We start from the raw sequence: 15,964 nt of genomic DNA, 5'->3' as shown, positions 1-15,964 counted from the left end.
CTATCCACCTCGTTTTGCATCATGCGTGCCCGTGCCGTCAGGACGTCATGATATAAATACAGGCCCCGCCCCCGCGCTCCCTCAGATTTCGGCCCCCAAAGTAGTGGGGGAACCGGTTTGCATGATCAGGGGAGGCAGGTGGGCGCATGTGAATCCATGAAAGATACCAATGCTGGAGAAATGGAGTTACAGGTAAGAAACTATTCCCTTCTCCAGCATTGGATCTTTCATGGATTCACATGCTTTGAATAGATTACATAGCAGTACTACCCCCAAGAGGAGGCGTGCATGCAAACCCATATACTTTCTTCGCAAAGGCCGTTCCCTATGATCATGTATACATCAGTAATAGTTAACCTAGGAAAAAACGGACCACATACAGTCATAAATTCCACAGGATGCAACCCCGCAGCCGGGGCTTACCTTACTGGAATAGGTGTCGAAGCACCGCCTGTCCCATCCGGGTGTCTTCGGCATGTTGCTGCGACAGGCAGTAATGGCGGGTAAAGGTGTGTGTAGTCGCCCAGGTAGCCGCCATGCAGATGTCCCCTTGAGGGACTCCGGCCCACAGTGCCGTCGACGATGCCGCTGCTCTAGTTGAATGAGCTCTTGGCCGTCGTAGAAGAGGCTTGCCTGCCCTGGAATGGCAGTACGAAATAGTAGATGACACCCATCTTGATAGTCCTTGCTTTGAAATGGCTTTTCCTCTAGCACCCAAACCATAGGCCACGAACAGCTGTCTCGTTTCTCTGAACGGTTGCGTACGATGAAGATAAAACTTGAGAGCCCTTTTTACATCCAATGTGTGTAGCATGCGCTCCGCTCCCGAGCATGGCTCCGGAAAATACGTAGGTAACACAATAGAGGAGTGTTTATGGAACACCGAAGGAGCTTTTGGTATGAACTGTGGGTTAGTGGCTAGGACTACCTTGGTCTTGAAAAATCGCAAGTATGGTGGGTCTACCATTAGAGCCTGAACTTCTGAAATACGTCGGGCTGAAGTGATGGCCACCAGGAAGGCCAATTTCCACGACAGAAACTTTAGAGACGATGATGACATTGGCTCAAAAGGAGTATTCATAAGAGACGTTAAGACCGGATTGAGGCTCCACTCCGGCGGAAATTTCTTCTCTGGAGGGAAAATCCGAAAGAGGCCTTTAAGGAAGTGCTTAATCAGGCGGTCGCTGAACAATGGTGCCGAGTGCCTTCGACGAGTAAACCTGGAAATGGCTGCTAGGTGTACTTTTATTGACGACACCGACAGGCCCTTTTGAGCTAAGAGCAGCAAGTATGGAAGGAGCTGTTCCGGCTTAATCGACTGCGGGACCAAACCTGGTTGATCCTCACACCATTGACAGAAACTTTTCCATTTGTACGCGTATGAGGCGTTTGTGGAAGGTGCTCTTGCCGCTTGCAGGATACGTCGACAGTCCTCCGGAATCGTTAGCCGACCAAATTCGGCGAAGTCAGGAGCCAGGCTGTCAACTGGAGGCTGTCCGGGTCGTGATGCCAAACGACACCCTCCTGTCGAGACAGAAGGTCGGGGGCCTTCCGGAATCTCATTGGTTCCGCCGCTGCTAAGTGTAGTAGGTCTGAAAACCACACCTGTCTGGCCCAGTATGGGGCCACCAGAATTACCCGACATGGGTACCTGAGGATCCATTGCAACGTCCTCCGGACAAGGGGAAATGGAGGAAATGCGTACAGGAATTTGTTCGTCCATGGGAATGAGAACGCATCCCCCAGTGAGCCCTGTTGAGGCCATCTGCTTGCGTATTGATGGCATTTTTTGTTGTTCTTCGTTGCAAACAGGTCTATGGAAGGTTGTCCCCATTCCTTGAATACTTGTTGAAGTTGTTGGTCGTTCAGCACCCATTCGTGGACTTCGTTCATTTCTCTGCTGAGGGCATCGGCTTCCACGTTTTTCACTCCTGGTAGGTGGAACGCTAAGATTTGCATGTTGTGTTGTAGGGCCCAATGCCAGATTTTCTTTGCCTCCGTCGATAGGGACCTGGAACGTGTCCCTCCTTGTTTCCTCAAGTAGAACATCGTAGTGGTGTTGTCCGTCATGACACGCACCACCGAGTCCTTCAGTTGAGGAAGAAAAGACTTCAGAGCCCATCGCACTGCTCTCAGTTCTAGCAGGTTGATATGCAGGGAGGACTCCTGCAAAGACCACTGGCCTTGTACCTGTAACGTATCCAGATGAGCTCCCTATCCGCTCAGCGATGCATCCGTCACCACCGTCTTTTGGAACTCTGGTTCCAGTAGAGGCATTCCTTTCGTTAGATGAGTCGACACTTTCCACCAGCCGAGTGCTTGAACTAGTTGTTCGTCGACGACCAGTCTGTCGGACCCACGACCTCTGCTCTGCGCCCAACGGTCCGCTAGAAATTCCTGGCAAGGCCTCATAAACAGACGGCAGTTGTTTATTAACGGAATGCAGGACGACATGCTCCCTAGCAGGGACATGTACTTGCGCACTGAGACTTTGGAACCGTCTCTCCATTCCGACGCCTTGTTTAGAAGTTTCTGAATTCTTTCGCTGGATGGTTTCACCAGGCTTGTGTGTGTATGAAACTCCGCTCCTAGAAAGACCAAGGTCCTCGAAGGCTCTACAGAGGACTTGTTGAAGTTTATTGCGAAGCCCAGTTCCTGTAAGATGGACATTGTGGCTCGTAGACTGTCTCATGTTTGTTCCTTGGATGAACCTCTGACCAGCCAGTCGTCTAGATATGGATAGACATGATGACCATCCTTCCTTAAATGGGCCGCTATAGGGGCCAAGCACTTGGTGAACGTCCTGGGGGAGGACTTGAGCCCGAACGGGAGGACCTTGAACTGAAAATGCTTTCTCCCGACGACGAATCTTAAATATCTCCTGTGTCGTGGGCGAATTGGGATGTGAAAATAAGCATCTTGAAGGTCTAGTGATGATAGATAATCCATGGGTTGCACCGACCTGATAACCTCTTGGAGTTTTAACATTTTGAATTTGAGGCTCTTTAGCCACTTGTTGAGTACCCTCAGGTCGAGAATGGGCCTCCATTTGCCGTTTGGCTTTTTGACAACAAAGAACCTGGAATAAACTCCTTGTCCTTCCTGTGCCACAGGAACTCTTTCTACCGCCCCTTTTCGCAACATAAGCGCCGCCTCTTGTCGTAGGATTCGGAGGTGGGGCTGTGTCGAGAATAAAGGGGGGAGACGCGGAGGCTTGTCTTTGAATTGCAGCGCATGACCCATGCGAATCGTGTCTAGGACCCATCGATCTGTGGTGATGCATTTCCATCGGTCGAAGTGATGAGAGACTCGACCCCCCAGGACGTTCCGAAGGCCGTCATTGGTTGCTGGTTTGCTTGTTCTTCGTCGACGACGGACCTGAGCCTCGCCGCCTGGAGGTTTGATAGTCCCTGCTTCTACGTGCCGACTGGGACTCTCGTCTAAAACCCTGTGAAGAGTACGAGGGCCTGTTAAATCCACGGTCCCTCGAGGCTCCAAAGCAGGAGTTTCCAGAAGCACCCCTGAAGGGGCGAAAAGAGCGAAAATTTCTACCCGTTTGAAGGGCGCCGAGGGACCTATCAGTATCCGTGTCTTCTTTCATCCCTTTCAGCGCTTCATCAACCTTTTCGCCAAACAGGTGTTCCCCTTCGCATGGCATGTCCAGGACTTTGTACTGTACTTCAGGACGGAAAGTAGTGCATTTGAGCCACGCTTGTCGACGAAGCACTACTCCATGGTTGATTTGTTTAAAACCAGACTCTGCTAGGTCAACTGCGATATTAATAGCGTGGTTCGAGGCCTCTTCGCCATCCCGCACCAGTAACATAGCTGCTTTCCGGTGTTCTTCTGGCAGGTGTTCTACGATAGGGGCTAGTTTGTGCCACATTTCCCTATCATATCGTGACACGATCGCTAAGGAATTGGCTGCTCTTACTGTCGTCGCTCCGACCGAGAGCACCTTTTTTCCAAAGGTGTCCTGCCTTCTAGCCTCGCTTTCAGGTGGCGTTGAACATTTTTGCTGGACCCTGGCCTTCCTAGCCGCTGCCGCCGACACCACCGAGTCAGACAGAGGCTGTGATGTTAGACATTTCGGAGTGGACTCCGGAGCTTTAAACTTTTTCTCGATCCGTCCCTTTATGGCTGGCTCCGAGAACGGATGGCGCATCGTCTTGAGACCTTCTTGCCACACGTGGTCAAGGATTGGGATGGCAAATACCGATTTTCTCCTTTGACCCATTTGGTCAAAAAGGAAACACCTTTCTTCTGCTCCTCAGGAATCAAGCCGAATTCAGAACAAGCTTTCCCCATCATTGCATGGAAGGCTCCCACATCATCAGGGGGAGATGGCTGTGTCTGGCTCCTCGTAGACTCCAACTCTACATCCGAATTCCATGTTGGGTCCCTCGACGATGACAAGGAGATGTCTGACCCGGAGTCATCCAGTATAGAGTCGGACTCCGACAACTCACCCTCCTCCTGAGCTCGAGGACGATCTTTTACCGCCTGGGGAGCCGATGGGTGTTTCGTCGTCGAGCGAGCCGTACAAGTTTGCTCGTCGACGGAAGGTACAGACAAAAGTGACGATGACGTCCCAGGTTGAGGGACCTGCGTATCCAGCCGCTGGAGGAGCTTCTGGAGAGTATTAAGCACATCCAGAGACAAAACCGTCTGGGGGGTCAGTAACGTGGATGATATAGGTACCATACCCCCGCTCGCACTCGTCGTCGTGGAAGGCCGTAAGCCTAAATCCGATGGCTGCAGAACCATGTCACCTTCCCCTTCCGCCGAGCAGGCCGTGTCTGGCTGCAGTAAGACCTCAGGGGGGATCGGGTCATAGACCTCAGGCAGCCAGGCCATAGACTGAGTCTCCGTCGACGAAGGAATCCCAACCGCTGCTGCTTGAGCGGTAATAGGCATCGTCAATGACACCGAGGTCGACGAGCCGGTCGTCGTCGTCGAGCCCTTAGACTTCGTCGTCGATTTCGATGCCGACTTCCCGGCTGAAGCTTCTCGACTCATGGAAGACCTGGGACGGTCCCCTGAGGAGGATTTTGTCAGCGCTAGCCTCTCCGTCTTAGATGATGAGGAGGAGGAGGGCTTTTTATGTGATGAGGAGGATCCAGCATGTTTCCCCTTATGCTTGTCCTCAGCGCGAATTTCTGCTGGCCGTACCTTCTTCGATGGATGCTCCGAATTGCTCCTGGAGGCCGTGGAGCCAACTTCCGAAGCCGGGTAGGCACCCGCTCCGTCATTAAGCCAGTCGACCAGCCTTCTTTTACGGTCCTTAAGGGTTTTTTGAGAGAAACCCTGGCATATCTCACATGTATCCTCCGTGTGGTGCGGGTGGAGACAGTAGATACAGTCCATGTGGCCGTCTCCTTCATAAACCTTTTTTAGGCCACATGTTGCACACGGGCGAAACAACGCCTTTCCAGACATAATACACCAGAATTTGAACTTCGCCGAAGCGAAACAGACAAAACAACCTAGTTTTCACTAGTAGTAAAACACGAGGATCCCACTACTTTGAAAGACGGTTGAAATCTGAGGGAGCGCGGGGGCGGGGCCTTATTTATATCATGACGTCCTGACGGCACGGGCACGCATGATGCAAAACGAGGTGGATAGGACGCATAAGCGTCGAAAAAGTTTTCCTACGGGAAAGGGTCTATATAATGTACCGGGGATTCCCAGCCTGACGACGGGGAATATTCAAAGCATGTGAATCCATGAAAGATCCAATGCTGGAGAAATAGGTATACTGCAGACCAACTAGCTCTAAAGCAAGGAATACAACATGAAGGTTTCTTTTTTACAGTGGGAGAAGCTTAATCATGTTAACCAGTCAGGTGCACTGACTGCTCACCATACCTGGTATGTGATGGGTGAGGGAGTAGGGTGGTAGCTAGCAGGCGAGAGGGTGTTTGGATAACCAACAGGACTGGGTGCCACTTGGTGGTAGCTCTGTGGACTCGGACTTGGCTGGTAGGATCCCTGTGGAGATGGTGCAGCATATGGGGAAAACTGGTCGGTATTGTACCTGCAAGAAAGAAGACAAGTAAAAGTATGATTCCAAGACAGGGAGTTTGTAACGGATAAGAGGGATGGCAGAAACGGTCTTGATGCTACCCAGATTACCAGCACATACTCACATTGCTGGCGTGCCTGGCGTCTGAGGGTTGTACTGGGCATTAACCGGAGGGGAAGGCACATCCGGATAGCCTGGTGTCTGGGGGTTTGGTGTTCCACCGTATGTCGGAGAAGGAGATGGTTCATCATCAAAAGCAAATTCGTATTCTTCTGCCTCCGCTCTAGAGAGAGAAAAAAAAAGAAACTTACAGGAAAAAATGTATAGGACTAAAATACACAATATTCTGAATTCATGTGATGGGAAGGTACATTATTCACTCATCAGATAACTTTAACTGGTCTTGTGTCTTTAAGGCTGCGATTCGTGGGGCCGCAAAGACTGCAGAAATTACCAAACTCCTTGTTTAACACCTGTAATACACTCATGTTTCTATGTCGTCACCAGTGAAGATGTGACACAGAAGAACTTTCAGTTCTCATGTAAATGTCATGTATGGTTGCCTTGACAAAGTCAATTGGTCATACTCTTCTGCAGCTACAAGTAGCAGTCAATTTAAAAGCAAGTGACTGGTAAACACCTCATGCATGAGAATTACATGTACTTTTCTTCAGTTTTAGCCACGTTTAGAACTTATTTTTCAAATTCATATCTATTTCATATTATGAACAGAACCAAATGCTACATAAGAATTCACACTTACAAACAATATTTTTAGTTTTGATGAGCAATTATACTAACAGTGAACAACTATGGGAGCGGCATACACACCACCCTACGCAAACCTCTTCATGGGCAACTATGAAATAGAACATGCATGGACACACCCAGCATTCACCAAAGCCAAGAATATTGTCTGGGTCGGTTCATAGATGACACTGTACTCTTTTGGGTTGCAGACAACCAATCCCTGCTCCAATATGCCAAATACCTGAACACTAATGATTAGAATATCAAATTGACGATGCATCCAGCTCTGACATGATTAGCTGTATGTCAAAAATCACGTAATACAGACAATGCTTTATCAAAAAACTTCAGCGGGCAATAGCATCCTTCAAACTAAGAGCAATTACCCACAACATATCATTCATAACATCCCATATGGAGAAATCCTGGGAATTAAAATTAAATTGCTGGGGCAATATGGAATACCAAAAGCATGAAATCAAGAAATTCAAAGAAAGAGGATAACATAGAATTTTACAAAAAGCACAATTAAGAGCGAAGCGCAAAGAGAGACTAACTACTTCATTCCTAAACCTCTGTCATACAAATACTTACGTGCTATGTCACACTGTCGAAGTCACAATTTGCACTACACAGCCCCTGCCACACTCCAAATCATACTCCCAACTCACACCTTACACCCTCAATTCCTCCAGCAATATACAGTCCTTCATTCTTTTGTGCTGCTTCTGCATCTTGCATCCTTTCTCCCATTCTATCGCACTCTTCCCTCATCCTTTTCCCCAATCTGCAGCTCACTGCCTCTTTCTGGCCAACCGCTTCCTCTCTGCTTTCTCTGACCACACGCTCCCTCTACTTTCTGCACCTTTGCTCGCTCTGAGAATTCTGGCCCACCGCCTCACTGCTTCCTCTGCTCTCTTGTGCACCGCTATCTCCTCTGACCCACTGCTCTCCCTCTGCTTTCTTGCCTATCACTTCACATCTCACCCATCACTCTCCCTCTCATAGTGTGACCATTTTTTCATTTTTTTTAAATGTAGATTTTGACCCAGATCCTCAAACAAATGGGGCATTTAAAAATAGAGCCGAGGATATGCTATTTTTAGACAACCGATTTTTGGAAATGAGCAGGTCACCTTATTCTCAAAGGTGACCGGCGCATTTCCACAGGCTTGAGCTGTAGTGCAAATTGTGCGCTGGCCAGCTGCCTTGAATAGGGTTCTGGGTTGTTTGACTGTGTAATTATTTGCGGCGGAATTGACCATAGTCAATTTCGCTGCAAATTGATTTGCACTTCAGCCAAAAAACCCAAAAGGTACCTTTCACCACGACCCCACCCTCTCCCCTACTTAACTGCTTAGTCGCTGCCGATTCCCCGGCAACCCTGCAGTGTCAGATCCGTCTCTCTAACGCGGGTCGGATCCGACTCCGCAGGGTCCCTTTTTAGTCATTTTCTTTTTTTTTTGGTCCCCTGCCTCCAATTTCGAGGTAGCGAGGGACACCCCTGCAATCCCCAAGCTCAAAAATACTGAACATGGGGAGCAGGTGACAACCCCGCAACACATGTTCGGTATTTATAAAAATCGATTGAATGGTCCTGGCCGAAATAGGTCAAATTGTACCAATCGATTTGACCGACAGTGTTCTGCAAGCTCCCAGCGCCTTTCACAGGGACAGGCACTTCAGAGGCCTGCCACTGTAAAATGCAAACCCAAAAAACGCATTTTTATCCTGTTCCGAGGAACAGAAATGCAAGCGATACAGCAGCGGTTCATACCTTAAAAAAAATGCATGACAGGGTCAGGAAAGACCCTGTCATGCAGTGGCACCCCCCACATCCCGTGCACGTAAGGTTGCCTACAATTTCTGCACATTTAAAAGTGCATCTTGCTTGGAAATGTGGGATGAGCTTTTAAATTGGCAGAAACTCCCCCTGATTTGCTCAAGGAAGTGAAAAAAGCTATCTGAATGTGTGCATGCATTTAAAATGTGCCCATTCAGGTGTCCCTTGTGGATTAGGCTGCTCTTTTTTGGACGCAAGTGATGAGATGTGTTAGCGCATTTCATTTTTTGTGTAAAAATAAGTTTTGAGAACCTGGCACCCTGTGTATTTTTTTTTAAACAGTTTTTGCAAATTTAAATTTTATTGAAAATAAAATGCTATTTTTGCACAAAATAGCAGTTTTTACTGCATTTTGCGGGATCGCAAAATCGCTATAAGCTGGAGGTTCTGAATAACTTTAGATTTATTATCACTGCTCGCTCAAATGCCTACACCATACGCAATATCCTTAAGAAACACTGGAATATATTACAATTGGACAAAGATTTAATGAAGTTCTAGAGTCAACCATCCATAGCATATTGAAAAGCACAGGCATTAAAGAATCAATCAGTCCAAGTTTCCTGAAACCAAGCAAACTGAAGAGGATCAATGTTGGGACAGTTTTTCTGAAGTACAACAAAGGGTTTAGTAAAACCATATAACTGAGACAGTACACAACTCCACTCTTAGTAGAAGGCTGTACCACCCGAGTATATGGTAGTGTAGACAGAGCAGCCAGGTTTATCTTAGGAGGGGGAGAGGGCTGTAGGAAGGTACAAAGAACTTGTAGTATACCAAGGGTACAACAGAAACACTTACAACCAGAAGGATTATAAAACATAAAAGGTTCATTATAAATACAGTTAGTCCAAGTTAAGTCTCGGGGTAAGTACTTTGTCATAGAGTCAAACACATTATAAAAACACAACACAATGCTTGAAGGTACACAGACCAAAGCACAAACCTTCTTCAGAATAACTAATTCTTTGGAAGTCAGACTTTATCATACATATTTAGTAGAGGCCACACCTATTCATGGGGAGTAAAACCAAACGTTAGTTTCAGATTACCTCAAAGTATATCAAGGGTAGTAGACTGTTAGTAAACGTTTGCATTCAGAACCCTTGGGACCACTACACACAACTCTGACTACAGGTATTGGCAACCCAGCCTTTGGTATAACCTTGTACTACACAGTTTTGGTAGCGCGTTGAGCAGCCAGGCTTATCTCAAGAGGGGTAAATGGGAGCTGTAGTGGAGGTACACAAAGATTCACAGTTACAGGTATTCAAATAAACTCTTACACTCAAAGTTTCTTGCATGAACAATTATTAATTTATCAGTCAGTTATAAAGCCTTCTTCAGAAGGAAGCAATAGAATAGTAACACACAAATACACTTCAATACTGTACACTCTTAATTTCTAAATCAGTTAAGACCCTTTTGGGATGGCCCACAGACACAACCTGCTCTATAAATCAATCAATCCAACCTACACCCATAGGTGACTTCAATAACAAGGGTGCTGGGAACATTAATATCTTACTGTTAGCATTTAGAATACTTTTAGGAATTGGTAAAAGGCAAAGGTTATTAGAGACCACAAATATTCTTAAGCAGGCAAATACTTTTGGATCCTCCAAGAAGAGTCATATAATTCAATAGGCTAAGCCAAAGTCAATGGTCAAAGGTCTTGTATAGGATGAAGCACATCTGGTAAGTAAATGGAAAAGATCTTTCCACAAGTTCTTAGTAGTCTTTGATGAAAAGAAGAATCAAATGTAGGGCCAAAAGCTGATTAGACTTGCGAGTTGTAGAAGTTTCATGCACCTCTACAGTAAGAGGTAAGTTATCTTATGCTTGTTTTACAGTACCTTAGAAATAAAGAAAAGATGCAGCTGATCACTTCTGTTCCTGTGCAGCTCTGCATATCTCATGGTTCCTGGTCCTTAGTCGTGGGGACAAGAGGGAGGACGTCGGGGGACTCCTGCAATGCACTGGGACGGTCAAAACTTGCAACCGGCAACCTTCACTTTCAGTGATGTTCAGTGTTTCAGCTCCTCGCATCCACCGCAAATAGCAACACTGCGGTTCCTGGCTGTCGAGATGGAGTTTCCTTGCTTCTGGTGTCCTGCACTCTGTTGAGGTGGCTTAGGCTTGGTCAGTCCTGCTTCTTGGGAGTCCGGAGGATCTTCCAAAAGCTCTAGGTCAGCTTAAAAGCAAGGCACATAATCTGGTGTTCCTCTCCCTGGCTATACGGTTTCCAGCAGCAACTCTATGGGAATTCAACCAGCTCCTAGATGGATGTTCAGGTGGCTTACTTGAGTTGATTGGTCCCACCAACTCAAAGGGAGAAGTCGTCCTTGCAGGGGCTTCTCCGTCGATGCGAACTTGGCGTTTCGGTACTGGAGCAGGGCTTCACCGGGCAAACCAATGGTCCAGGAGTTGCAGCAGGAGCCCTCTTAAAGCTCTTCTTCGGTTCCTTTGTCCAGTGGTCTGCTCTGCCTTCCAAGCCAAAGGACTCGCCTTTTATTCAGTTCTCTCCCATTCATTACAGCCTAGCTGTCATTCACCTAGCAGGGTGGCTGTCCTTGCCGGACAGTCCGCCGGCGAATCACCCTAGAGTGTATTTGGCTCTCCTAGGAGACTAAGGAAAGGGAGTTTCGGGCACCTCATTTCACTGCCTGCCCACCCTAGACACTCTGGAACCAGAGGCAGGATTCACTCCTGAATCCCGCCAAAGGCGAAATGAACAAAGAGACCAAACCTGGTTTGGCGTGCAGAGAAAATCTCAAGAAGGACCTTTCCACAAAGAAATGCGAAAAAATAAGACCAGGCGCCAGATGGCTCCCGCAGTTGCTTTACAGCAACTGTGAACACAGCCTGCGGTAAATGCAAACCATGGTAGTTTAAACAAAACCACTGCCACCAGCCATTCAATGAGAAAAGGGTAACATTAAAAACGTTACATGAGAAGCTAGATAAAGGGGATACTAAGTGACCCCTTCAGCACTCTATTGTAGGATAGTGTGTGCTGGGTCTACCAAGTTACAATGGTAAGTAAAGTCAATTTCACTTTACTGCTCTGGGAAACAGTTGTTTATCCCCGAGAAGGTAGTTAAACCTTTGGGAAATCTGGAAGACTGAAGGTGCTGAGTGACACAATGTAAAAGATGATGCCTATAGAGTTTGTCAGACTCCAAAACCAAAAGAAACAGAGGTCAAATTCAGTTTAAAATACATCAGAGGGGAAAAAGGGTCTCGCTCTCTCCAGGTTCAAAAAAATCACGTCCTCAAAATCCAGCAAAGTTGCTGGGGAGTCTCTAAGGTGGAGGGAATTCGCACATTTCTGAGAATTCTCCCCAACATAGACCGCCAGTCATGTGCAGGGATACTCAGCTAAGGAATCACTTAGTAAACCAACCCTGTTATCAGGAAATTTTTCTGAATAGTAGAACACTGATTCAAGTAACAGTATAAACAAATAACTACATTCAGGATAACACTTGGTTATACCACGCGAGTACGAACTTTTGGTGTAATAAACAATTCCAGTTGCTTTTCAGATCAGTGGAACACAGACTAAGGTAAGCAATAACTAACTTATTTTAGGATGGCACACAGCTATTCAAGGCAAGTAAAACCTAAGGCAGATTTTATTCTAGACAGGCTATACAGCAGGTCAGGGGAAGCAAGACCCAGTTGGTATACTTTTACATTGGTATCCTAAAAGAAATAGTAAAGTGAAGCCGACAGCATTACTTTTGGGAAGAGGCCCAACCAATTCACAGGTGAGCAAAAATAACCTTATTTATACTTTTCAGAATGGCAAACACACATTCAAGGTAAGTAAGAATCTTTGGTAACTGTCACTCAGAGTGATCAGTTACAATCAACTCCCAAGTAAGTACACTTTTAAACACTTATCTTTTCTAGGCAAAAGGCCCATACTTTAAAACAAGATAGACACATAAGTAGCATAAAACATGCATTACTTACCATAAAAGCATTTCTGATTATTGTATCTGCTAAGATTCACATGCTGTGCATATAGTCTGACATCCAGTGGTCACCGTGGAGTATTGCACCTCGTCTTTCAAGAATCGAAAGGGGACGTCGACATGGGCGTGCCTGTAACACTATCCCTAATGTGACGTGTAGTGTACCCAAACTCCCTCACGTGTTGAGGTCCCTCCGATTGTATTTTTGCTGCCGTGAGGGAGCCTATGACCATAGTGAGTGAGTACAGAAAAGAGAAAAGTAGTAAGACGTCTATGTTTCTTCCATCCGAGCGGGTAGGAAGGGTGGGCCGTATGTGAATCAAAGAAGATACAATCATCAGAAATGCTTTTATGGTAAGTAATGCATGTTTTCTGGGTATCAGGTAATATTATCCCCATATATATGGTCGCCGTAAATAATATCGCCGGGAAAAGGTCGCAGCGATATTATATGGGTGACCATATATATCGGGACAGGGGTAAATAAAAAAAAAAACATTTAAAAAAAAAAAAGAAAAAAAAAGTTTGGGGGTTGCGGGGGTGTCCCCCGCATGTTCCATGCAATAATGTTGCCACAAAAAACTGCAATTTTTCGGCGATATTCTTGCATGGCGAGATTTTTGTGGCGACATTATTACATGGAACCAATTAACAATACTTGTTCATCTGCTAAGAATCACATGCTGTGCATAGACTAGCGAGCAGTACCCAGAGTTGGAGGTTGGATGTGAGAAGGAACAGTAGTGCAAAGATGTCTTAGCACTCCCTGTCCCACCTGAGAATCAGACCTAGAATGAGTGTCTAGGCAATAGTGTTTTGTAAAAGTGTGTACAGAACTCCAGGTTGCCGCTTTGCAAATGGACTTTAGGGGAACATTTGCAATGAATGCTATGGAAGCCCCATTGCCTCGAGTAGAATGCGCTCTAGGGTTGAAGGGCAGTTTTCTCTTAGCAAGAGTGTATCAGAGTATGATGCATTTGACAATCCACCTAGGGATAGTAGATTTGGAGATCGGGTCTCCTCTCTACCTGCTGTCACTGAAACAAAAAACTGATTTGTCTTTCTTAGTGGTCGAGTTCTTTCCATGTAAAACAGGACTGCTCTGCATACATCAAGTGTGTGCAGGCTTCATTCTCCCATGTTTGAGGGGTTCTGAAAGAACGTTGGTAGTTCTATAGATTGGTTCACATGGAACTTTCAAATGAATTTAGGTGCAAACCTAGGGTGAGTGCGCAGAACCACCTTATCTCTGAACTGTTACAAAGGGGTCTAGAACTGAGCGCTTTTAGTTCACTTACTCTCCTAATGAAAGTAATAGCTATTAAAAAGGCAGTCTTGTAGGTGAGATCTTTGAGACTTGCTTTATGCATGTGCTCAAAAGTAGATCCCATAAGTCTAGTCAACACCACGTTCAGGTACCATCCGGGAGCTGGGTTAGAAATGGGAGCGTGAATTCTCTTTACTCCTTCCATGAAAGCCTTAATAACTGGTATCTTCCACCACAACACCTTTTGTTGTGATGTAGTGTAGGCTGAAAGAGCAGCTAAGTGAACTTTAAGCGAATTAAAGACTAGGCCTGAGTCAAGTAAATGAGTCCAGTACAAAACAATATGTGTAGGAGAGCAGTCAATGGGGTTAATGCTCTTAGAGTTGCACCAGATGACAAAACGCTTCCACTTACTGCAATAGCAATATTTAGGGGTTAGGCTTTCTTGCCTCCCAGAGTATGTCATACATCTCTGAGGGAGTTGCAGGTGCCCAAACGCTATGACTTCAGGAGCCAGGCTGCTAAATTCAATGTTTTGGGCATGGGTGAAGTGTCTCCCATTTGTCTTGTGACAACATGTTATACGGGCAAGGGAAGTTTCATTGGAGGAGATGGAGACATCTCCATCAGATGAGCGGACCAAGATTGGCGTGCCCACATGGGGGCCACCAAGATCATCGTGACTGGTTCATGGTGCATCGTGTGCACTATCTTGTGGAGTAGGGGAGTCGGGGGAGTGGGGGGGGGCGTAAACAAATTTCCCTGACCATGTTATCCAGAGTCCGTTCCCCTTGGAATGGTTCTGGGGACACCTGGAGGCTTAATCTTGGCATTGAGCGTTCTCCAGAGTTGCGAACAAGTCGATCTCTGGAAAACCCCATTGTGCGAAAACGTTGGAGACAATGTCTTTGAGTAATCGCCATTCGTACTCAATTGGTAGTGGGAAATCTCTGCTGAGTACGTCTGCCAGAAGATCGAGTTCCCCTGGAACATGTTGAGACAGAAGAAAATTATAAATTACTCACGTAGTGACTAAAGTACTCTTAATCCATAGTCCCCTTTCCTCCATACTGTATGGGCGATTACAACTGATTGTAGCCCCAGGGTGGAGAGGTGACCCTCCTTAAGCAAATAGGTTCCTGAGAACCGCCTGTCCGAAAGCCGCATCAGATCTAGAGCCGGCATCCAAACAGTAATGCTTGCAGAAAGCCAAGGGAGAGGCCCAAGTGGCCGCCCTGCTTATGAATTGCCAAGGGACATGGCGCTGGAATGCGATGGCCGTTGCCTTGGCCCCGACTGCGTGGGCATGCATGTTGGCCGGGAGCGGCTTATGCTGGCCCTTGTATGCTTCTTTGATGGCAGAGAACATCCAGTGGGATATGGAAGCCTTAGAGGCCAGATAGCCTGGCCTCGAGCCTCCGAAGTGACGGGGCGTTCGACTTGCGGAAGTCCTTGATCCTGTCCAGGTAGAATTTTAGGGCACGTCTGACATCCAGGCAGTGCAGCACTCTCTGTGCTTCGTCCTCGGGAAAGAACGTAGGAAGGACTATTTCCACGTTCAAGTGAAATGCAGATGGAAACTTGGGCAGTAATGCCGGGTGCGTCCGCATGACTACCTTGTCCTTGGGAAAGGTGGTATATGGTTCAGAGGCGACCAACACCTGGAGTTCGCTGACTCTGCAAACCGAGGTAAGGCAGACTAGTAAGGCCGTCTTGATGGTGACCAGGCTGATGTCTACAGACGCCATTGGCTCGAATTGTTTGTGCACCAGGGCGCCCAAGACTATGTTAAGGTCCCAATGGCTGCAAGGTATGTGCGGCAGGTGTCCACCTGTACGCCCGAATGAGCGAAGTGCGCCAAAAAGGAGAGCACGTTGTCCAAGTTGCAGGCCAGGGGGTCAATTTCCTTGGAGTCTGCCCAGTGGCAGAATCTGGTCCATCTGCTTTTGTACTGAGCCCTGGTGGCTTTGCTCCTGGCGCCCTGTATGACCTCTATATTGGCCTGTGAGAGGCTAAGGTGCCAAAGCGTTACCTGCTCAGGTACCACGCTGTGAGGGCTTTTTTCCCTGGCGCAGGGTGGATGATTGTCGCCC

At 47.0% G+C, this 15,964-nt stretch overlaps 1 protein-coding gene across 3 annotated transcripts in view; it reads right to left on the bottom strand.

Annotated features, from left to right (window-relative positions):
* Window positions 1–15,964, bottom strand: part of SUPT5H (SPT5 homolog, DSIF elongation factor subunit) — a 342,489-nt gene that overhangs the window by 120,110 nt on the left and 206,415 nt on the right. For all 3 annotated transcript variants that reach the window (XM_069644283.1, XM_069644282.1, XM_069644284.1), the window contains 2 exons: window positions 6,153–6,311; window positions 5,872–6,040 (listed from right to left, as the gene is read on the bottom strand). In XM_069644283.1, coding sequence (XP_069500384.1) covers window positions 5,872–6,040; window positions 6,153–6,311 — 328 coding nt within the window. The remainder of the gene's footprint in view (window positions 1–5,871; window positions 6,041–6,152; window positions 6,312–15,964) is intronic.

The sequence above is a fragment of the Ambystoma mexicanum genome, chromosome 2p (assembly GCF_040938575.1).
Source record: "Ambystoma mexicanum isolate Mex_15411 chromosome 2p, UKY_AmexF1_1, whole genome shotgun sequence".
Lineage (NCBI taxonomy): Eukaryota > Metazoa > Chordata > Amphibia > Caudata > Ambystomatidae > Ambystoma > Ambystoma mexicanum.
The sequence above is the reverse complement of the archived record's forward strand: the minus strand, read 5'-3'. Positions and strand labels throughout refer to the sequence as shown.